The sequence below is a fragment of the Balearica regulorum genome, chromosome 9 (assembly GCF_011004875.1).
Source record: "Balearica regulorum gibbericeps isolate bBalReg1 chromosome 9, bBalReg1.pri, whole genome shotgun sequence".
In the NCBI taxonomy this organism is placed as follows: Eukaryota; Metazoa; Chordata; class Aves; order Gruiformes; family Gruidae; genus Balearica; species Balearica regulorum.
Window position 1 is genome coordinate 18,601,160 of NC_046192.1, and position 22,649 is coordinate 18,623,808.

At 52.5% G+C, this 22,649-nt stretch overlaps 1 protein-coding gene across 4 annotated transcripts in view; it reads left to right on the forward strand.

Moving 5' to 3' along the window:
- Positions 1-2,990: 2,990 nt before the first annotated feature.
- DVL3 (dishevelled segment polarity protein 3) overlaps positions 2,991-22,649 on the forward strand; it is a 33,795-nt gene continuing 14,136 nt past the window's right edge. For 2 of the 4 annotated variants that reach the window (XM_075761407.1, XM_075761409.1), the window contains exon 1: positions 2,993-3,222. In XM_075761407.1, coding sequence (XP_075617522.1) covers positions 3,056-3,222 — 167 coding nt within the window. In that variant the 5' untranslated portion in view covers positions 2,993-3,055. Of the gene's footprint in view, positions 3,223-22,649 lie in introns of all 4 variants that reach the window. The other 2 variants (XM_075761406.1, XM_075761408.1) reach the window with 2 other exon arrangements.

The window sequence follows — 22,649 nt, forward strand, 5'->3', positions numbered from 1 at the left end:
GGCAGGTAAGCATGTACTTCTTAAGGAGCAAAAATTGCATTGCTTAAGTAAAGGGTGGGCTTGATGCTTTTTGTTGTTTCCAATCAAGATTTATATTTGTTTGGAAGACTAGAAATGCCTTTGAGAGCAACCTTCATTGCGGAATGGTTGCTATCCTTCTCTTTTTGTTTAGCAATGTAAGTAGTAAGTATTTTTTTTTTTCCTAAGGCCATAGTAGTCAACTTCTCTGACTTCCTATCTGACATGGATGGATGGATGAATGTCACCTGGTGTTCCTGTATCAAACCCAGGACTTCAGTTAACAAGAGTACACCTTTTAGAAAAAAATAATAGTTTTGTGTTGCTTAAAGGTCTAAGCAATGGAACTCAAGTACATCCACCTGTGACTTGGGCTGTTTCAAGATGCACAAAATGCCTAGAGTCTGTTTACTCTGTAAGGAGAAGCAATGCTATTGATGCTGCAGTTTTTAAATGTAGGCATAAGCCAACAGGCTGTTCAGAAACTCTTCCTTGCAGACCCAGAATGCTCAGCACAATCCCCTACTGCTACTTTTCTTTGGCTCCATGTTCTTAACCTCCGTTCATTAAGAGCGAGTCATACTTCACAAGACCTCTGCGAGCAGTTTGATCAATCTATCGATTGAGTCTATTCAATTGCTTGGCCTGTTCTAAAAGGAAAGGCAGCTGTAACAATGAGATTTCATCTCCTTCCACCCTCCTCTGGCTGCAGGTGCTCCCCTGGGAGCTCGGCACTTCAGAAAAGCGTCCTTTTGGTAAGAAAGCGGAAAGGTGTGGAATGCATACGATACAGGCTCCAGGGTACAGCCACAACTGTGCTGGGAGGTGGGCAAGTGAGTGGCCCTGTCAGGGGAAGACTACAATTCTTTCATGTGGGCCTAGCTTTTGGGGCAGGGAGACGTTGCAAAAAGATTTTAAGATTAGCTCTGCCAGGGTTGACACAATAAGAAGCAGCTTAAACTAAACTTTTCCGTTCCTGACCTGGATTCTTCTTTCCAGGTATGCAGGCTTTTACCACAGAGCTCTGAGCATGAGGAAGTGACAGTCTTCCAAGAGCTGATGTGGAAACATGGGAGAGCCTCACACCTCTTACAAACTCTGCTTACCTGAGGTCTTCCCTTGAGGTTTTTTTTTTTTTTTAATTTAATGTCAGATTCTTCACCCAACTTAGCAGCACTGCCCAGATAATTGCTAGCAACGCCTATAGGACTCTTTCATACATGAGGAGACTATTTAGCTCACGCCTGCCTGCCAGCCCGAGGAGCTGGCTCTGTTCCCTATAAGATCTTTCTGGCTGCTCTTCCTACAGCAGGTGAGCCTTGCGCTGAGGGTTGGTGACCCAGTCTCACGCCCCGTGCGGGCCCATGGTGTGGTTCTTCCTCTGCATTTTTTCCCTTTAATCCAGGACGGTGCAAGGTGGTTCTTGCCCCTCCTGGTGGTGGGTGTTCCCCAAGCTCTGTCCACCCCAGCTTTGCTCTTGGCCACAGCTCCAGGAAACTGCTGATGGAGATGGTTCCTTGGTGCCCCTTGGGTGCTGGCGAAGTGTCCAAAGTGGAAGCCAGCCAGCCCAAGGCTGCTGTGGCACAGAGGCAAGTCCTAGGGGCTGGAGTCACCGACTGTAGGTAAGAGAGTGATAGGGTCTGGGGAGAGAGAGGACGGGGAAAAAAACACAGAGCCAAGGGGCGGTTGGAGCTGAGATGTGCACAGTTGAAGAGGCCATGGTATGTGGAAAGGAGAATGCTTATAAAGAGCAGAGGAGGGAGTCCGGTGAGGAAAGGAGGCTGGGGAACGTGAAGGGACTCTGGTGTCCAGTGCCTGAGCTTCAGGGATGGTTGTTGGATGGTAACAAGGGGTTTGGAGGGAAGCCACAGCTGGAGAGGAACTGGGGTGGGAGGTACTGTGCTCCTCTGGTGCAGCAGAGTCTCTGTGTGGGGTGGCCATCAGAGGTGGAGTACGGGGAGTTCAAAGGGGTCCGGACATGGGATGACATGGTAGAGCAGGGTATGCCTCATGTAAGCTGTACTCGAGGGGTGTGTAGTTGTAAGAGGAGTGTGGGGAAGGCTGGGAGGTGTGTGAAAAAGGACTAGGGCTGCAGAGAAGGAAGGGGGGGGACCTGGGGTGTGTACATGAGAAGCCGTGGAGGTTGCAGGTCACGGAAGCACGTGTGGCACAGGAATGACCATGTGTGTGAAGCAGCATCAGTGGGTGTAAGAGGGGATGAAAGCTGAATGGGGATGGGGAGCCTGGGAAGGGTATATGTGCACGTGCCACCCCACTGGGAATGTGGGTGCATGGGGAGTGCTAGGCTGTGCATAAGGGGACGTGGATGTAAAGTCCCATCTGCAGGTTTTGGGGCTATGCAGGGCCGGGGCAGTGATGAGGGGTGCGGTCCTGGGGGGCATGCACCCAGCTGGGGTGCAGCAGGAGCAGTGGTGGGTGCATGATCCCGGGGAGAGGGGTGGCGGGCAGGGGCTGATGGGGGGCAGTTCCAGCCGGGGGGTCTCATATCGGTGCGGGATCGAGCTTGGGGGTAGGGTGCGGGCTGGATAGTGGTAGGGGTCTGGGTCGAGGATGCGCCGGACCGTGCCCCTCACGGGGTGCCCGTTGAGCCCCGGTTCCAGTCCATCGCCGGGTTCCGGGTTTCAGACCCGCCGCGGGCTGCGGCTGGGACTCCGGTCCGGGCTCGGGCTCGGTCCGGGCTCGGGCTCGGGCTCGGTCCGCGGCGCGGCCCCCGTGGGGCGCCGGTTCCGGTTCCGGCGGAGCCGGGACGGCGGGCGGGCGGGCGGGCGGGGGAGGAGCCGCCGGAGCCCGAGCTTGCGCTCTGGAGCCGGGCGGCGCTGGGACCCGGAGAACAAGGGGCGCGGGGGGGACCGGGCGCGCAGAGGCCGCAGCCGGGCCGGGGTGCGGGCGGGGGCCGGGCCGGGCGGGGGCCGAGGCCGGGGCCGAGGCGGCGGCCGGGGGTCGCGGGCCGCGCCGGGCCGGGGGCGGAGGAGGAGAGGCGGAGGAGGCGGAGGCCTGGCGGCCGGGCAGGGGCGCCATGGCGGCGGCCGAGACGAAGATCATTTACCACCTGGACGAGCAGGAGACGCCGTACCTGGTGAAGCTGCCGATCCCGGCCGAGCGCGTCACCCTCGGCGACTTCAAGGGCCTCCTCAACCGCCCCAACTACAAGTTCTACTTCAAGTCCATGGACGACGACTTCGGGTGAGCGCGGACCCGGGCCCGGCCCGTCGACCGCCGTGGGGGGGAGGAGGGCTCCCGTGGGCCTCCCTGGGGAGCTGTGAGGGGGCCCCGCGTGGGGGGCGGGCTGCGTCGGCCTGGCAGGGGACACCCGCCCCGCGCAGTGCGGGGGGCTGGGGCTGGCTCCCCCTTCCGCCCGGGGAGGGTCCCCCCGGTGCAGCGGGGCCGGGACCCCCGGGAGTGGGGGGGTGCCCTGCGGGACTGGCGGCCCCTCTCGTGCCTGGTCTGGGCAGGGAGACCCACATCCATCCGCCACCCCCATTGCCTTGCCTTGGAGGGGGGCGGGGATGGGCTTGTACTCTGTGGGGGACCTTCGTGTGCACCCCCGGGTACCTCACCTGGGGGAGGCTGGTGGTGATGCCCCCATGCGCCTTCTCTGGGGCTGGTGCTCCCTGTGCGCTGCCTCTGGGGACAGACCCCCATGCTCCCTTCCCAGTTAGCTCTGGGGAAGCTGCTCCCTGCTAACCCCTGTGCAGGGGGCTGGTGATACCCTCCGTGCACCTCCTCTAGGGTGGCACCCCTGTGTCTGCCCGAGGGACCTCAGAGGAGACCATGGTCCCATCTGAGGATCACACTTTCCCTGTGCTCACAATGTTTGGGCAGCACCTTGCCCGAGAGGGTATCTCCCAGTGCAGCCCACCCTGGGGCTGTAGAAGGGTGGCATCCCCCCATGTATCCTACTCAGGATTGTCGTTCCCTATCTAAAGGGCCTGGGTATCTCCCGCTGTGCCTGCCTGAGGAGGGTGCCCCTTGTTCCCTCCACCAAGAGGGTGCAGAGGCAGTGCCCCCTCCATCACCCCTTCCCAGGGAGCGGATTTGGGGACAGTTTTGTTCTCCTACCATCCATTTTGGGGAGGGCCATCCATTTTGGCAGCTTTGTTCTCTGTATCTCATCTTTGGGAAGAATGGGTAAAGGGGACTGTTTTTCTCCTATCCTGCCTCCATGGAGGAGGAGTGAGAGCTCTCCACGTGCTGCCCATCTCTGGGCAAGGGCTGTGTACCAGACCTCCTGCACCCACATGCATGTCCCATCCTCAGTGTAAGATGTCCTGTGCCCAGTCTCTGGGATGGGTCTATATAGAAGAGGGGTGCAGTCCTGCCTCGCATCCCTTAGGAGATGGGAACAATTCTCTTCCAACACCGGTATTTTCATCGCTTCTTTTGTGATACCCTTTGGTTCCTTCCATCACGTATGGCTGTTTGAGGGTGAGGAGTTATATTCTGTCCTTTGTTTGGATGGTTGTACTGACTAATCTGGGGAGCCTATGCTGTCTCCTACCTTCGTAAAGTCGGTGACTGATCTGGGCACCAAGTATCACGTGGAGCCAACTCTGTAAGACCCTTTGTCCACGCTCTGTTTTGTCCAGAGTGTTCCTACATCTGTCTCTCCTCTAGCCTTCTTGAGGACCTCCGTCTCCATCCTGGGAACGTAGCTTCTCTTGACTTCCATAACATGTGACCATGTACCATTCCTAGCACTTAGGTATTTAAAGTGTTGTATGATCTTCCTTCCTCTGGATTTTTTTCCCCGTCTGAAGATTTAGCGTTTGCAGTAGGTTTTGTATATGAAGGCTGGGACTGCAAAAAGCTTTCAGTTTTATAGTCTTCCTAGTGTCGTCTTATTGCACCAAGTGCCTCCCTAGGCTGTGATCTTGGCTTGTACCCTGCGTTGAACAGGGCTGGGCCTGTTTGGGTCTTGGATGGAGATCGGTGTGGCTGCCTCGGCAGGGGATGCTCTTCCCTCTGCAGCCAAACTATCCCAGTGCCCAGGTTCCCGTTAGCTTGGGAGGTGCCAGCTTTCAGATGAGGCTTGAAATTTGGAGTCACTCCTTTGACCACAGTCTGGGATGCTTTGCCTCCCTAAATTCCTCCTGACCCAGTGGAGAGCTTGAGTGCTCAGAAGCTTCCCCGTTCTCTCCAGGCAAATAGCAGTCTCCAGCCCTCATTTTCCATAAATTTCCTCAGCAATATCAGTTGTCTGTGGATCGTTTCCTGTCCCTCAGCTGTTGAGTAGCGTTGGGTGCTACAAAACAGCTGCCTCTCCCTGTCTCGGTGGGGACCATGTTCATTGGTGGGAGAAGTGAGTTCTCCGTGCATGTTGTTTGTAAACAAATGCTTTGGGATCCTTTGAAATGTTGTTCTTGAAGTGAATTCAAACTTGTCTTGAATGAAACATTGCCATGTGGGTGGGAGAGTGTCTGCATAACTATAAACAAAGTTTAGTAATAAATAGCAGTGTCTCCTGTTGGGAAGAGGGGTCTGGTAGTAGCAAAGTTCTGTGCTGTGCCTTTTCATCCTCCTCTGTTTCTTTAAGGCTCCACAAGAGGAGGCAGATGGTAGATTAATGAAACTCAATGATAAAGCAGTATGGGGAGTTGTTGTGGATGCTAGCAGGGAAAGCAGAAAATCACTCGGGGAGATGCAGCAAGTTTAGTTGAGTCAGAAACACACAGGATGAGATTTTTGTTGGAACCAATTCAGCTAATTCTTCTGGGAAGGGTGAACCTCTCTGGAAGGGAAGGTGCAGCTGAGAGGGGTCGGAGGCTGCACGTGGGCAGCCTGTTCCTTGGCGAAGTCCTGCGTGATGAGTTGCGCAGTTGGAGCAGCACGTGGCAAGGCCTTGTGTGGAACAGAGGGGAGAAAGCGTCTCACGGTGCCACCACAGATGCCCCATCAGGAAAGCGTCTTTGCTCCTTTCCAGAGAGCTGAAGAACGTGCTGATGGTTGGCTGGAGCATTGTGGGGAACAGCCAGAGCAGTCCAGCTGCAGCCTTGTCTCTGAGAAGCCCTGGAGCCCCAGGCACCACTCGAAATAGAATCATAGAATCATTTAGGTTGGAAAAGACTTTTAAGATCATTGAGTCCAACTGAAATATTTTGTGATCCCTGGTAATTGGTGTCTCTGAGAGAGCTGGCCATTGGTCTGCAGAGAGAGACAGGGATGGAAGGGGAGGAGGCACCACAGCTGCTTGACTGTAAATGCATGGGCAATTAGTGAAAACCAGGAGGAGATTAACGATGGCTGTATTCAGAAGCTGTGTGCCAAGGAAGGGTGTTGCACTCTTACATGTGTATCCCTCTTGGCCCCTTCTTTCACGATGCCCTCTGCCCAGCGTGGGGGATGGCCTAGCTTCTTGTCGTGGTTTAGCCCCAGCCGGCAGCTCAGCCCCATGCAGCCTCTCACTCGCTCCCCCCGGCGGGATGGGGGAGAGAATTGGAAGAGTAAAAGTGAGAAAACTCATGGGTTGAGATAAAGACGGTTTAATAGGTAAAGCAAAAGCCACACACACAAGCAAAGCAAGACAAGGAATTCATTCCCTGCTTCCCATCAGCAGGCAGGTGTTCAGCCATCCCCAGCAAAGCAGGGCTCCATTGTGTGTAACGGTTACTTGGGAAGACAAACGCCATCACTCCAAATGTCCTCCCTCTTCCTTCTTCTTTCCCCAGCTTTACATGCTGAGCATGGCACCATATGGTATGGAATATCCCTTTGGTCAGTTGGGGTCAGCTGTCCCGGCTGTGTCCCCTCCAGCTTCTTGTGCACCCCCAGCCTACTCACTGGTGGGGTGAGAGGCAGAAAAGACCTCGACTCTGAGTGAGCACTGCTCAGCAGTAATGAAACAATCCCTGTGTTATCAACGCTGTTTTCAGCACAAATCCAAACCACAGCCCTGTACCAGCTGCTATGAAGAAATTTAACTCTATCCCAGCCAAAACCAGCACACTTGAGCTGACAGTTTCTGAGCTGGTTTTTGTCGGTTGGGCAGTGTCCAGAAGTAGTACCCAGGGTAAAGCCCCTTTGTGAAAGAGACGAGCTATTAACAGCGAGTGGCCTTATGGCAGCTGGACAATGAGGAGCAGACCTGCAGATCTGATGGCTCGTGGGTTTTGTCAACGATTGAACCTTTTGCAAGATCCCTGTGGCATAAGGCTTAAGTTGTTCTCTCATCTATTGTTGGGAATGGAGGCAACTCACCTTCCAGAGTGAGCTGGAGCAAGACGTGGTCTCACCTCTGTTTGCCCAGGCTGAATCTGTTTCTCCCTCTTCCTCCTCTTTCCAGGCTGTGGATCTCCAGCCTGGCATTCCCTTCAGCTTACCCCATCCCCAAGGCAGTATTACAGCCGCAGTCTTGGTGTGTGGGATTTTTCATTCTTTTGTTTATCTTGTTAATATTTGTTTGCTCTGAGAATCAGGGTGGTGATGGAGCAGCTTCAGTGTTTACGTCTCCTTGGAAATGTGAACTGAGGCTCCCCTGGGTGGCTGTGGAGTTGTTGGGCTATGCCAGGAGCTAATCCTAGTCAAAGTGCTCGTCCGCAAATTAAGACAACCCCAGAATGATGCCACCTCTAGGTGGGAAGGAGGAGGAATTAGAAGATTTCATGCACCCAATCCTGGGGAGAGGATCTGTGGGCAGCAGGAAGGCTGCAGGGTTTTGTTGCCTGGTCTACCCAGCATGTAGTGGGCTACAGCTGCAAATAGAGAATCCAGCCTGAGCCGGGTGGTGCAGAGCAGTGACGCAGGGTGCAGATATGTGTGCCCTTGTTGGATTTGTGTGTTGCTAGTCCCAGAACTGGAGACGTGGAGGAGCTGAGCAGACTGATGGTGGAAGTATTGCAGCGCATAGATGTGGTACGCTCTTCTTGGACCTGAGGTACTTGGTGTGGTTGTGCCTTGCTGTGAAGTGTGGAACTACCCTTAGTCTACTAACCTTGCCTTCATTAGAGAAGGAAGGGGTTTTTTTCTACAGCTTGAGTCTTTTTATTCAACATTTTACAGGTAAGATCTGTGTGCTGGTCAGCAGGAGAGAGCCTTAGATCAGTGCAGTGCTATGACTGCTTGTGAGATCCATGTTCTCCATCAAGCCACCCACAGGTTTTTGGTGGGGTTTTCAACAGACTTTTTAATTTATGTCTTTCTTTGTTTCTAATCTGTAAAATGGAAATTGTAACAGTGTTCCTGTGCCTTGTCTTGTCCCCTTGATGCTGTGAGTTTCTTAAGCAAACATTCGTGCGGATCTTAGCATGACAGAGCTCCCAGTTCCAGAGAGGTGCTGCAAGAATAGTACTGTAAATTCTCCTGGGGACCTGTGCAGTTGGGAAGGGAACAACCATGCTGATGGTTAATGGTAGTTTGTAGTCTGCTGGAACGTGGGCTTCAGTGATGTGTGAAGAGTTGCCTTCTGCCCAAGTCCATCGTGAGAAGTGTACCTGTCTCTGGGCAGCATGAACCTTCTCACCAGCCAGGTTGTGTGCATGTCTGCCCCAGCTAAACTACAGGTTTGACTTTTCACCTTGCCAGGCGACTGGTACAACTCTGAGAATATTCTTATATCAATTGAAATGTGGTTTCTTTTGACTCATTTTTTGCTTGTAATTGATACCGTTCATTTTCTGTCAATCGAAAGGTGTTCCCACAGGGGCACGCTAAAGTTTAAATTAAACTTTTCAAAGCAGTTTCAGTTAAATGAATGCAATTTGTGCATCCAGGTAAGTCCTTAGTACCTGGCCTGAAATTCCGTCTCATCTTTCCATAAATTCTGGAGTTCCTGAAAGTTTGAATTTCTTCTGCATGTGGAGAAAGCACTTGGGTGATCATTTTGCTTATCTCCACTGCACTCAGCCACCTCTCCTCTTCCAGGCTGGAGAGCAGAAAGGCCCGCTTCTCCTGCAAGGGGACCATCCCTCCCTCCCCATCTCACCTACTTGTTCCGCATTGCTGGGAGAACAGCGGCAATTAAAGGTATGGTGGTGGGATGGTGCTGCTCCTCCCACCACTGCTGGTTTCTCCCTCTTGCAGGTCTCGATTCCAATTTTAACTTCAGAGCTGTGGTGAGTGACTCCTAGGTCTCAACTGTCAAGTGAAAATTGGTATCCAACTAATCACTAGCCCGGTATCTAATCCAGACCTGCTTAATTATCACCTGCTCTCCAAAGCCGGGTACAAGGCAGCGATTAGGGCAACACTCTGGAGACATAACAAAGCGGGCGCTGCTGGAATTCCCAGTGCAGGGGTCAGATGCCGTTGGTATTTGGCGACCTCATCTCCTGCACATGTGCATGGGGAAATGCGTTGACGCTCACTGAAAGGCTGAGTGATTTATTTTTATTGCAGGGTCTTTTTGAAATTGATGCCAGCAGTGACTGTCCTTCTGGCTGGAAGTGTTTGGAGTCAGGGAAGGGATCCTAAACTTAATAAGCAGTGTCAGTCCCTAAGCAGTGGTGAGCCGCTGGCGTGGTGCCTCTGCCTTTCCTGCCAGCTTTGTAGCCTGCATTGGGGGAGTTGTTTTATTTTGATTTTTTTGAACTTTATTTTTCAAATTTTGAATTGGAAACTCCTGTCTGCAGAAGACCTTTGCCTGTCCCATGCCCCTGGTGAAGAGCGCATGGATTTCATGCAGGAAGAGGTTGGCAAAAGGGCCTCCGCAACTGCGTGCGGCTCCTTTGCATGCTCACGTCCTTTGTGGTGCTTCTGTCCAAGTGACAGCATTGGCCTGGCTGTGAGGTGGCTGTCACTCTTCTTTACCTTACGGGCATTCGCTATCCTTTCTGTGCAGAGAGCAGCACTTAACCACGTGAGAGGCCACAGCACCCCATCTCTTGTGCTCCCTGCTCTGGAGGATATGTGGTTCCCTGCCCGCTTACATGCGATGTGCTGCCCTGGTGTGCTAGGGTCCACTGGAGGTGACTTTTTGGACATTTTGCATGTAGGTTACTGCAGCCTGTGCCTCTGTCTCCTGGGCTGCTGAGGATTTGGCAGAGAGCTGCTAACCACTGTCTGCGCTTGTGGTGGGAAGTTTCTGTAATGCTGCCCGTGCTGGGGGGTGGCCCATCGACACTGGAGCTGATCCTGGCTGTAGCTGCTGCTGGAGGCTGTTTCCAAGTGTCGTGGAGGTGGTGGTGGGGGGCCGCAGCAGTGCCAGGGCTGGGGTGCAGATGGAGAGGGTTAGTCAATGGTATTCGCTCCTTCTCTGGGTTGTATTGTCTGCGCCTGGCAGCGTGTGTCCTGCTGTTCAGACCCAGCTATTACTGACTCTGTAGGTGTCCGGCTTTGTCTGTTGTGGTTGGAGCTGTGCTCTGAAGGCCACGTTGGATGGCAGTCATAGCCTGGTTTCTTTGCCCAGAGGTGGCGTTCGGAAAGCCAAGTTAGCCAAATCGGGCTGCAGACCAATTTCCCTAAGGTCTTGTCTGTACTATGCAAACAATGAAGCTTTACAACAGCTATTGAATTTGTTTGCAGCTAGAGCTGGTCAGAAATTTTTTTTGACTGAATGTATTTTCTCCCAAAATATGGTGTTGTGTTGAAGCCAGCATTTTTCTTGGAGAGGTATTGTTTTCAATTATGTTTTTGATGGAAATGTTTCTTAATTTTAAGCCTCTCTTGTCATCTCTGAAAAAAAGAGAAAGAAAGGTCAAGAAACCTTTGCCCGTGCATGAGAATGCAGCTGTTTTGATGCAGTTCTGTGTTTTGAAATCATCTGGAGGACTCGGGTTCTCCAAATTCCTGCACAGAGCAAAAACCTACCTCGATGTCTTAGAAATTGCCATGAAGTAAATCTGTGCGCCCCTAACTGTCTGTGGTGCAGCTGTGCTCCAACGTGGTTCAGTCTCTGAGGTCAAGGCCAAACACCATTAAAAATGGCTCATAAACCACCATAATCTGGGTTGTGACCTGAGCATTGTTCGTTGTTATGGGATGATAGTGGTGGCCCCACTGCTCAGTCTTCTGGTTCCTGCTGAAATACAATTTTTAAGAGTTTAATCTAGAACAAATCCCAGACCTTGGCTTACCCAGAGTTGGGTACTGGATCTTCAGGGTGGTGGCATAAGGAGTGATATTCCTTCCTGTGCAGCTGTGGTGAGGGCAGCATGGGGAGCTGAGGAGGCAGCATTTCGTAATGGACTCTGAGAAAGAAGGTGCTAGCTTGTAGGGATGGAGGCAGGTGGCCCATGAGCCCAAGGCTGGAGCACTGAGCCTTCAGTAAGACACTCTTCTCCAGTGTGCTCCTGGCCTCCTCCACCTGTGATTTCCCCATCTGGTCTCCCAGCAGGCAGAGACATTGTGGCCTGAACTCTTGAAGGTGAAGGTGGTTACTCACCACCATCTGTTTGGGGATGCTCAGGGAAGAAGGGTGCTGTGAGTATAAGCCAAGAAGATCTAGTTTCCCCCGCAGATTTTCTGCTGCACAGATGGGTTTGGCTTTGGTCCTTTCTCAGGGTGGGCATCAGGCCCTCCATCTAGACTTGAAGGCTGTGTATGTAGAGGTGTAGGGAGCATAGTTAAAATTCCTCAAGTCCTTTTTGAGCTCATGGTACTTAAAGTGGTGGGAAGCCTCTTGCGTGTCTGCACGGCAGTTGCTGAACTGTTCTGAGCTGAGGGTATCTGCAGTAATGAAGTGCTACTCCTCCACCCTTGACTGCATCCAAATAGATACAACAATGTTGTGGTTTAGGATATTTGATCTGTGTAAAAGCCCACGAAGGAGAGCTGTGCTTGCAGAACACAGCGGAGACTGCGCCTGCAGGAAATTGCCTTCATGTTGTCACACCAGCTTTGCATCGTGCTGCACATCTGATGAGGCAGCAGTCAGGGCTGTGTGTTTTTGGTGTTTCCTATTGATTTCCTCCTCTCTCCATCCCTTGTTTGTTATTCGGAGCCTGCCCTTCTGACCTGTGCTGGATGGATGGTGGTTTTCCAGAAGGGGGATGTGGCACCATGTGGCTGTGTTACTGTTTGTCCCGGTGGTGCTGGCTTGTTAGGCGGCAGCTGGCGAGTTAAGTAAAACTTAATCCTGCCGGTAGCTGCTGGTGGCTTGGAAATTTTTGGACCAAATCCTTTTGTGAAGGCTTTTTGGAAGGCGTTGAAGTAAGGTACAAATCTGGGAATTAGTCTAATCTCTGTGACTTTGTCCGCTTTGTCTGTGTGCTTATCTATGTAACGCCATGGTGGCCTTAGGAGAGTGTGTGAGCTCTTGGGCCGTGAATATCACTGTCTCCAAGGCCTGCGTTAGCTTGCAGAGCTGAAGTATTAGTATCTCCCTGACCCCCTGCTCTGAAGCTCTTGGTTTCACTTGTTTCCATTGCTGTGTTGTTGCTGCTGTAGCACTAAAATTGAGCCTGTCCAGGAATGGGCTGGAATTCCCTGGAGGTTTTGGCAGGCAGAGATGCCTGGTGCTGACCTTCCTGTGCCGTGTAATCCTGTATCGCAGTGGAGGGTTGGGACTGTTGCGGTTGTTATATCAGTTATTTATTAAAGGAGACGTGCCAGAGGCATTGTTTTTTCAGCCACAGCTAGCTATTGAAGGCAGCAGAAGCAGCATTTGGGTACCCTGCTCCACTAAGTCCTCTGTGTTGGTTATCCCCCACTGGGGCATCTGTCCATGTGTCTTGTTGGCTAAAATTTGTTATCTTGCAACAACTGGAGGAAAAGAAGATAACAGTGAGTGGTGACTGAATCGCTGCAATGGGAGTCCATCCTTTTTGGTCCTGGCTGAAGACGTGAGCTGAAGGGGGGAAGGATTCCTCACATGACTTGAAGCAGAGATCCGTTTCTGGGAGAGCTGGCACCAGCCACTGTGTGGGAAGGTCTTTCCTCTGCTGGTTTTTGACCTGCCCCTAGGGTTTGGAGAGGAATTTATTTGCTACGTGGCCCCTCTGAGTGCTGGCAGCTGTCCCTGTGATAGGCTGGGAATTCAGGGTCTGTGTAACAGAGGCTGAGAGGTTTTCCTTGTTTTCCAATGGCTGGCAGCTCCTGCCACGTACAGGCTGGTTCTGAGGACACTGGGGGTCTGCAAGAGGGATCTGTGTTTTGGGAGCTCTGGCTCTGCATGGATTATCATAGTGGGAAACCTAGTGTTAGCGCATTAGTCTGCCCACTCGCTGGCTTTCAAATTTTTCCCTCAGCATTGCTCTGACCTACTCTGACCTGCTTGAGATTCATGGTCCTTTTGTGTCTCACCATCTGTGAGCAAATAAGTTGTCCCCTGTACACTGCACCATGCCACGCCGCCGTTGTTGACAACCAGCGCAGTGTCAGCAGCGCGGTGACAAACCTGGCTTTGGCGATTGGTGGGGCAGGGAGAAGGCTGCTGCTCTGCTGATGGCTGTTAGCTGGGCTGGCCCCAGGGCGCAGCAGCTTCTCAAATTGAAGCTTTTTGCAGAAGCTGAGATGGATATGCAAACTCCGTACTTCTGTTTGCATATGGCTAACGAGCTGTCCCAGTTCATTCAGCCCTGCCTTGCTTAACCAGTATTTTAGTGCCATTTGCAGAGACTTGCCTGTGGGCCCAGCTGAGGCTGTGTTATACTGGAAGCCCGTATAGGGGCTTAATGCAGGAAGTGTTGCCATTGCGCTGTGATAATTTGAATTTTTTCTTACTGGCTTTTGTAGCTCTGAGAAGGGTGGATTTTCATGGATCTGACTGCACAGCTGAGTCCCTTGTGGCAGACCTCCCAGTTGTCTCAGACCTGGAGCTGGTAAATGCATCTTTAGGTCCTGAAAGGGCTCCTGTGAGATGGATTTTCCTTCCAGAGTGAATATGTTTCATTTCAGCTGGGGCCAAAAGGTGGGCTACTTTGGGAAAACTCTTAAGATTATTCCCTGCCCAGGCATCCTGGAAGCAGCAGAGGAGTTTTGCGGTGGCAACATCTGCTTCAGCTTAGGGTACACTCTGTCTGGGTTTCTTTGGGGCAGATCCGACTTACTACAGAGGTATGTAACATCTGTACAGGGTGTGCATGTTGAGTCAGAGTGTCTGAGCTGGATCAGACTCACGCAGCACGTGTCTGTGCTGCTGAATCCCCCACGCAGAAACGCGGGAGCCTACTACAGCAGGGGTTTTTTTTTTCATTTTTTGTTTTGTTTTTAATATTGCCAGTGTAGGACACTTTAAAAATCTCTTGGTGCCTTCATCCGACATTATCTTTGGTACAGTTGGTACCTGTGCTCTGGTAATAGTAAGCTGCGTGGCACACATGCTCTCTTGTGTAGTGAGATTTGTAGACTTGAGGTGGAGACTTATCTGCAGGGACCAGGTGAGCTCCTGGTCGGTCAAGATGTGGTGCTGGCACAGTTTTTGTGGTGACTTTAGGTGTGACTAGAGGAGAGATTCTTCATGGGAATTTGATGTCAGTATCACAGATAATTAGGAAGCTCAAAATCAGGGTCTTGTAACTTGACTTATCAGCGGATCCACAGACACGGGAAATGGCCTATTGCACTAATAACGTAGAGTGACTAGTTCAACACAGTTACCAAGCTCATGGGATATTTACAGACTGCAGAGAGGTTGTGCTGCCTTCCACTGCACTTCTCCATCCTTGAAGGACCAGGGAGTTGGCAGTTCTGGTTTTGAGACCCCCCCACAAGAGGAACATTTCACATCATGTGTGATGGTGACTTCTGGAGGTCAGACTTTGGTGCAGTTGTCGGAGATGGCAGGTGGGAAGGTTTTGAATGGTATGCGACAGGGTCAGGCCTGGGAGTTCACAGTGTCAAAGAAAAGCAGCAGCTCTGAGTTGGACTTGGTCCTGCAGAGGTGGAGTATGTTGCTGTAGTAATCCAGAGTGCCGTCCTCTTCTAAATTGTGGGGAAACTTGTCCTCTTGTTGAAAAGGCTGTTGATCCCAGGAGTAGAGGCAAGTCCTGGCAGGATCTGGACTGAGTTCTGTATGTGGCACCTCACACAGACTATGGACTAATGTCAGTCACTGCTTAAAGCTGGGCAGCTGAAACAGAAAAGCCTGGCTGCTTGCAGAAAACGCTTCCTTCCAGATCAAGACTGTGGCCTGCACCCTGTTTCAGTAAATCTCTGACACTCCTTTGGAGGAGTCCTAAGCATGTGGTGGTCTCCTGACTGCCTAGATATTGCTTTGTCCAGTGGAATATCCATCAAGTTTCAGGAGGAGTCCTGTGGGCCAGCGCTTTCATAAAGGAAGGAAAAAGAAGTGAGTATTTTCATTGGTGAGAGTACACCAGCAGCACAGTGGAGACAGTTCACGTTTTCCCTGTGTCTTGGCTAATCAGATTCCTTTTAATTTACAGTAATTGATTAGCTCCTGCTTTATGGCTCTCATCCACCATCTGGACCTCTAGTTGAGCGAGTTGTGTGCAGGCACATGCTTGGTTTGGACTGGAGCATCTTTCTCGTCTCTCTCTTCCAGCAGTTGAACAGTATTTGTTTGCTGGGTGATGGCTGGAGGGCAACCTTGGCTGGCCTGCTAAAGGATGCTTGGTAGGAAATTGCTTGTTGTATTGCCCTGTGTCTTGAAGGAGTTTGGTGAAGATGACTGGTATTAGCTGAAAGAAATGAAGTACATAAAAGCCTACTAAAATGTGCTCTATTTGCTGTCTCTCTGTACAGGGAATTTCTTGTACCACCCCCTGCACTGACACCATCAAAAGCAGGAGACCAGGTGAAACAGCTAGCCTTCCTCTGCCTTTGATTAGGTTTGTCTATTAGTAGACCTGTGTAGGAGCTGATTGTTTAAACCATTGGTTTTATCCAAGTTCTTCCTGGCTTGCTGACAATTTCCTGAGAGAAGCGAATAGTTCAGGTTGCGCCAAAAATTATCCAGGGCCCAAGGTGAGGAAGAAAAAGAACATGTGTTCCTGTCCTAGGGATGGTCAGAAAAGGGTTCTTATGAGCCTTCAGACCCCTCATGCTGTCTGCTGCCTCCTGCGTTTTAGGACCAGAGGGATGTAATATCACTGTTTGCCCTTTTTTTCAGAGTGCTGCAATAGCCTGGGATCGGGGACAAAGTTTGTTCTTTGCCACCATGCAGCTGTTGTGGCTCTGAAAGGCTCTTCTTTGCGTGATTCCTTCTTATTGTATTTGGCAAGTGTTTTGTGGTGAAACTTAGTTTTGAGCTTTAACTCCCTGTTGGTTTTACAGGGGTTCTCTGTATGTCCTATAGACCCAGTTAGCAGAGATGTTGCTGATGGTAGCCCAGCTGGATGCAAAGAGTAGGTGCAGTCATCTAGAGCCTGTTATCCTTCAAGGCCCCTTCCCACTGGGTAGGAGGTTGGGCTGGCTTCCATGGGAGATTCTTGCAAAGTTTGTGCCAGGAGAGAGTAATGTGAGCTGGTCAGCGTCTTGAGGACAGGACACGTGTGGTGGCTGCTTTGTCGTCTCCTGACCATCAGTCATTAAGTACAAATTAATTGTTAACATGATGGGGGAAGCAAACCTCACTCCTCCCCACAGACATCTGCCTTGTTCTGTGCTTTCTCAGACCTGCTCTGGAGGTGGCTAGCCAGCAGAGAGGTGCTCCAAGAGCAGAGGGCTGGTGCTCGGCAGGGCTGCTGTGCTGGCAGCATGGGACAAGGGGGTGCTGGCGAGCAGACTGCTCTATGGCAGCTCCCTGCTTCCCCAGGTGTGGAAGTCCAAACTTTCAGACTTTGTTTCCCACCCTCCCCCTCTTCCCGTTTTCCCCCTCTTCTCTCCTTGCTCTCCTGCTGAGTTGATGCTTTTCCAGGAATGAGCTGTACTGCTGGCCCAGCACATTCCACAGCAGCAGCACTTTCTTGGCAGGACCCTCGCCTGCTGTTAAGAAAAAGCAGGACTGACTTGGCGTCCCTCAGCTGAGGGCCAGAAAAGGAAGGCCTGGTCCTACCTTTCTCACGGCGTGTGCAGAGCCTTCCTGGACATCGTACCCCTCTCCCTTGCCTGTTGCGTATGTGCTGACATCCCCCCAGCAGTCCTTGGAGCCCTTTACGGCTCCTCACTGTCATCTTAGCTGGTGTTGAAGTCCCTGGGCATTGCAAGGGAGCCCGTTGCTTTTCTAGCCAGCCTAGAAAGGGCTGGGTGACTTCTGTGGAGAATTGCAAGGAATTCCCTGTGGGGCCCAGACGCCTCTTCCACGAACTTCTTGATAAGATGTTGTTGTGCCCTTGGTGTTTTGCTGCCTGCAGTAGCTGGGTAAAGCCTTGTTCCACCTCTCTGCAGTCCGTTTCTCTTTGTTGGCAGGAGCTGCTGTGTTGCAGCTCTGCATTGTGGGCTCTTCCCACCATCTGTACCCAAAAGGAGCTAAGTGTCACAGCAGACCAAGCCTCCTCCGGTTTACGTGCCATCTCTTGACATATATGAACCACAGCGATTGCATCAGGATTTTACCCTGTCTTATGTGTATGCCTCCAGCTGAGGCCTCGAATACAAGGCCAGCTTTTGGTCACTGCTATGTCTGTGGATGCCTCGGTTCCCTGAAGGTCATTTCTGCAGATGTTTAACCTCAAATCTTTCTTTTCTCATAAAGAGTCCTTGCACTTGTATCCTTGTGTTGGGCCGTGTAAGCTCTCAGAGTTGTTGAGGAGCCGAAACTGAGCTACCAGGGTGAAGATCCTGGCTGGGCTTCTGCTGGGAGTTCCCGTTTGTCCTGATTTCCAATTCAAAGAGACTGAAAGTGTCACTGAACCTTCGGGGGCCTGGAGAATGCTTCCTTTGATGATGTCTCTAAATGTCCTTCTGGGGGTTGGAAGCATCAGTTGGGCAGGGCAGGATTAATTAGTGTGGAGGTGCCTCCTGCAGTCCCCGTGCAGCTTCCTGCTCCCGCTTGGAGGACAGGCCTGTTGGGCTTGTTTGCAGAGCAGTGCTGCAGCCAGATGGTCACTCCAGAGATCAAGGCGGGAGGGGCCACTGGGGCTCTTGGGCTCACTTGGAAATCAAAGTCTGTAGCTTTGCTTTGATAAGTGCTGCTCCTGGGCAGGCCTGGGAGGTCTGGTGGCTCGTTCCTAAATGCCATTCCTTTTCCAGGCTCTGGACTAGATGAACAGGAGCTCTGTCCTCTGTCATCTCCCCCCTGGTGATGCCTGTAGGACTGAGCACGGGTCCAGCTGGAGCCAAGCATCTCCTGGACAGGGAGGCCGTGGTTGTCCTAGTGTACGTCCAGTGGAGTGATTGCAGATGTGTTGATGGGGGGTTCTTTGGGAAAACAGTTGCCGTCTTACATGCTGTTCAGCCCCTGCCTGAGTGACCGTGGGAGGAAAGCACAGTAAGCTGTGGGGTGCACGAGGAGTCTGTGGGGCAGCAGTGGTGAGCGCAGTTGAGGGAGGCTGTAGAGATTACAGGCTGAAAAAGAAAGAAGCTATTCCTGTGCTTTCACTCATGTGCATGATGTCCCTGCTCCTGGGGAGAGCAGGTAGTAGGTTGAAGTGGGGTGACCTGCTCCCGGAGGAATCCTCATAAAGCTCCCTTGATTTGTTAGGAAACCAGAGATGGCCTCTCCTGCTTGAACGCAGAGCCGTGTTACTGTTGTGTTAGCAGGACAGCTGGTTTGTGCTTCTTGATTCTTAAAAAGACCCCAGTGCTGCAAGGGAGCTCACGTTGACACGGGGTGCAGGGACAGACAGGACAGCAGCTCCTCTGGGGAGGAGGATCTGAGCTAAACCACCCATAAATCTGTGTTTCACTTTTTACCCTGTGCTACAGCATAGAGGAACAGTGGAGAATTCTCTGTCTGGGGGCATGGGAGGGAAATTAGATGGAGAGTGATGGTCTCTACACTCAGAGAGCCCTTCTCACCTCAGTGCACTGTGCAATTTGTACCTTATGTACTCCTCCTCCTCGCACAAGAGGTAAAAATACAGTGAAGACGACCCAAAGAATGCCCTGGCTTACAGAGACAGACAACTCAAATCCTCTAATCCTGTTTGATATGTGCCGTTTGCCTGCGAAGCCCAAGGTCTTGCTGATACACATGTGTACTCTTTGGGTTGGGCCTGTAGCCCTTCGGGGGGGATTGTATCCCCATGGGAAGCACATGTGTCATGTCTGGGCTTAGTCTAACAGACAAATATTTCCCATCCAAAATCCCAACTGTGTCAGAGAATTGCCCTGTCCAATTTTCTGGTGAAATGGCTGCAGAGCTTGTCCCTTTGCCCCCAGCATTTGATCTTGCAGAAGGGAGGAGGATTTTGCTCTAGAGCTAGGAGATGCTCGCATTTGGATAGTAGCACATGAAGGTGTTTCCTTTTGCTATGCAGCATTATTAATCTATACAGTCATTTAGAGACAAGACATCCCTGCCCCCAGGGGTGTGCACTAAAGATCTTGAAAATGAGATCACATTTCTGGTGTGTAAATCCCTGAAGCTTGTGCTCTTGGGTAGAAACATCTCCTGATGTTTTTTTGTTTCTTCCCCCACCCCCACCCCCTCTTTCGTGATTCTGTGGGTTGTCAGAGATGGGGACTGTTAAGGTCAGAGGAGTGACCTACCTAATCTGTGCACTTTTGGGAGGTTGTAATAGACAATTAAGTTTAACATTGCAATGTTGGAAAAAATGTTGCTGTTCTGTGGAAGTCTTTCCTCTCAATAATTGAACTAAATTAAGGAAAAGGTCTTTTTTTAATCTGCTCTACTAGCTTTTCATCTTTTTAGTGTGAAATATTGTCACTGCTAAATTGTCTTCTCAATCTTTACACCTCCCCTAATAAGACTTCTTTTCATCCTGGCCATCAAGCTAACATGCTTGAGGGGGTCCCCTTCCCTCACCTCCCTTCTGGGTACTGACCCCCCCTGAACTCCTGATTCAGCTTTTCTGATGACCACTGCGTTCCGTGACTGCTTCTCCCTGAGTATCCTCCCCATTGCGAGCCCTTAGATAGACGAGTTGGGGGACGGGACCGCCAGAGACGAGCAGCGATTGCTGCCGAGCTCCAGCCTGCATCCATGTCTGAGGTTCAAACCCTCCTGCCGGAGCCTTTGTCAATGCCTCTTGGATTTCTTCTTTCCCTGGGCTCGCATTACTCCATCCGAGTTCTTCGGTGGGACCCCACTGTGGTTAGCGGGTCCCACTCAGGAGAGACCAGAGCTGGCTGGAGCTGGAACTCCCTTGTATCTGCAGCCTTGCCCGGGCTGGAGGCCACCGAGGGGAAACGGGGAGGCTGGGAGCGCAGCAGCTGCGCTGGTAATGTCTGCGCAGCCCGGGGTCTCTGACACGGCACAGCCGTCTCCGAGGCTTGGGTTTTATGGCCTCCTTTCTCTCCTGTGCACGATCTCTTGTTCCCCGCTTTCCCTTCATTCCTAGGACATGACTCTGTGATATAAAATACCCTCTAATTTCCTGAGCTGGACTGGGGCTCCCTGGAGAAGGCAGTGTCTGCCTGCCTGTCCCTCAACCGCCTCTGCATCCTTGTTCCAGGCTGCCGGCCGCTCCTGCCAGCAGGGAGCGGGAGGGAAGCTGGGAGCGTGGCATCTTCCCAGGCCATGGGGAGAGGGTCTGCTGGCTCTTCTGGAGAAGCCGGTGGGAGGATCAGGATGGAGCAAGGGATGGAGCTGGATTTCCTCCGCTTTCCCCCCCTGCTGCCGGGGCTGCCCCTTCCCCTCCCCCAGCTGCATGGGAGCAGATGTGCTGCTTGTGTCAGCCCTGGCAGGCCCCTCTGCACACCCCAGCTCCGGCGGCAGCCAAAGCCTCGTCCCCTCCTTTCTCCTCCCCCTCCCTGGCTTGGCCCCGTGTGTCGCTGGGGATGGCGGTTGAATCATCCGCCCACTCGGCCTGCCTCCCCTGTAAGCCTCCCTCTCTCCTTCCTCCCTCCTTCCTCCCTCCCGCAGGTCTCTTTGTTGGAAAATTCAAGGCAGATGAGTGCCGGGGAGCGCTGGGCCTGCGGGCCAGGCAATGAGCACGCAGCTTGGCCGCAGCACGTCGGCTGGCCCAGGGGACAGGACGGGGGCTGGCGAGCGCCCGTTCCGCTGGGCGATTCTCCATGCAGAGCAGCAGCGCTGAGGGGGCTGGACCCGTGCTTGCCTGGGCAAGGCTCGGGCTGCCTCCCGGTAGCAGAGGGGTTTCCCTGGCCACTGTTCTCAGCCATGTAGTGCCCAGCCCCCAACAGGACTATAAACACAGGAAAATCTGAGACCGGGCTGCCCTGATGGATGGTAAACTAAAAGCAGTCCCTTTGAAATCAGCCTTGGGCAGATGTTTTCCCTGGGCTGTGGTGGCTCCTGCCAAAAGGAAAGGCTTTTAGAGAACCAAGAGAGCCTGAGCTCCTTCTGGGTCTGCTCTTTCAGGATTCCCAGGCTCAGACCCCGTCAGCTGGGGGCTCTTCTTAGCACATCCATGAGATGGTTTTTACTCCCAGCACATCCGCAGGACAGTTTCATCTCATGGCCGCCTCCCCATGCAACCACAGAGGAGAAACGTGGCACCGCGCACAGCTCCCCCAGAGGCTGCTCAGTTGGTGGCTTCTGACGTGAACCTGCGGTCTTGTTCGTGCGAGAAGTGTGGCTTGAAGAGAGTGGTGAGAGGTGTGGGGGAGAAAGGCTACAGCTCAGGGCTGAGGCTGGGGAGGAATGCAGGGCATGAATAGCTGGGACGGTGTGAGGGGTGACAGACGTGAGCAAGACTGCAGAGATATTCCTCAGCACGTGCCCAATTCCAGCACTATCAGTTTTTTGCTCTGTAGAGTCTAAATATGTAATCTATTGTGCTCTGGCATCTGGGTGGTAAATAGTGATAAATAATGTAGTGGCTGGGGAAGGAGGGAGAAAACTGCTCCGGGGTGGAGCTGACCCCTGGGATGTCTGGGGCAGCAGCAGGGTAATAGGAGCGACGAGGGACCAGCTCTCAGGACAGAGGGAGCTTGTTCTCCATCCGGCATTGCAGTTGAGGGTGGGCGGGGAGGTCTTGGGGGTTGGTTTCCTCTGTCCCCGCTGAAAGTGGAATAGTTCATTTGTGCTTAGCGGTTGGTCACCTTGACCCTGCAAATATATCACCCTGTCCGTTCACCCACAGGCAGGGCTCTGTGTCCCTGAGCAGGCAGCACACAGCACTGAAAATTGGCTCTGCCTGAAGTTCTCTCTAGGAATTGGATGAAGGCCAGGCTGCTGGCGACAGTATGAATGGATGCTAGTGCAGCCAGGCCAGGGTGCGTGTGTGTGTGTGTGTACGCTTGGAAGTGGGGAGACAACAACTTGCCTGCATTAGAAAGGGTTGGCGTGGACGCCGAAGAGGATCGGTCCTGGGGAAGACTGCCTGCGTTTGGTACTCGTCCTGGGCTGCAGGGGCTTTGGGCAGAGGCTGGCACAGGGCATGTCGAAGAAGCATTAAGCCAGCAGGGTTTTAATCCATCCTCACTGCTCCTTTCCTGCTTTTTCCTCCTCCTCCATCTGTGCAAGAGGAATTAACGCGCATCCTGGGAGTGGATTAGACTGCTCAAACCGTGACCTCCGCATCTGTGCCTTCTGGGGACGGGTGGGTATCATTTGTCCAGTCCCTTTGCTGGCCCTCCAGTTTGGGTAGGGATCACGAGTGCCAGCTACCAGCCAAGACATGGCAACGTCCATGAGACAGCCCTTTGAGCGCGCGTGACACCGGAGCAACCAGCGCGACTGGCAGGGTGGAGCGAGCCTGCTCCCCAAGTTTTGGTCTTCCAGCGCGCTTCATTTGCCTCTTGCTGATTCC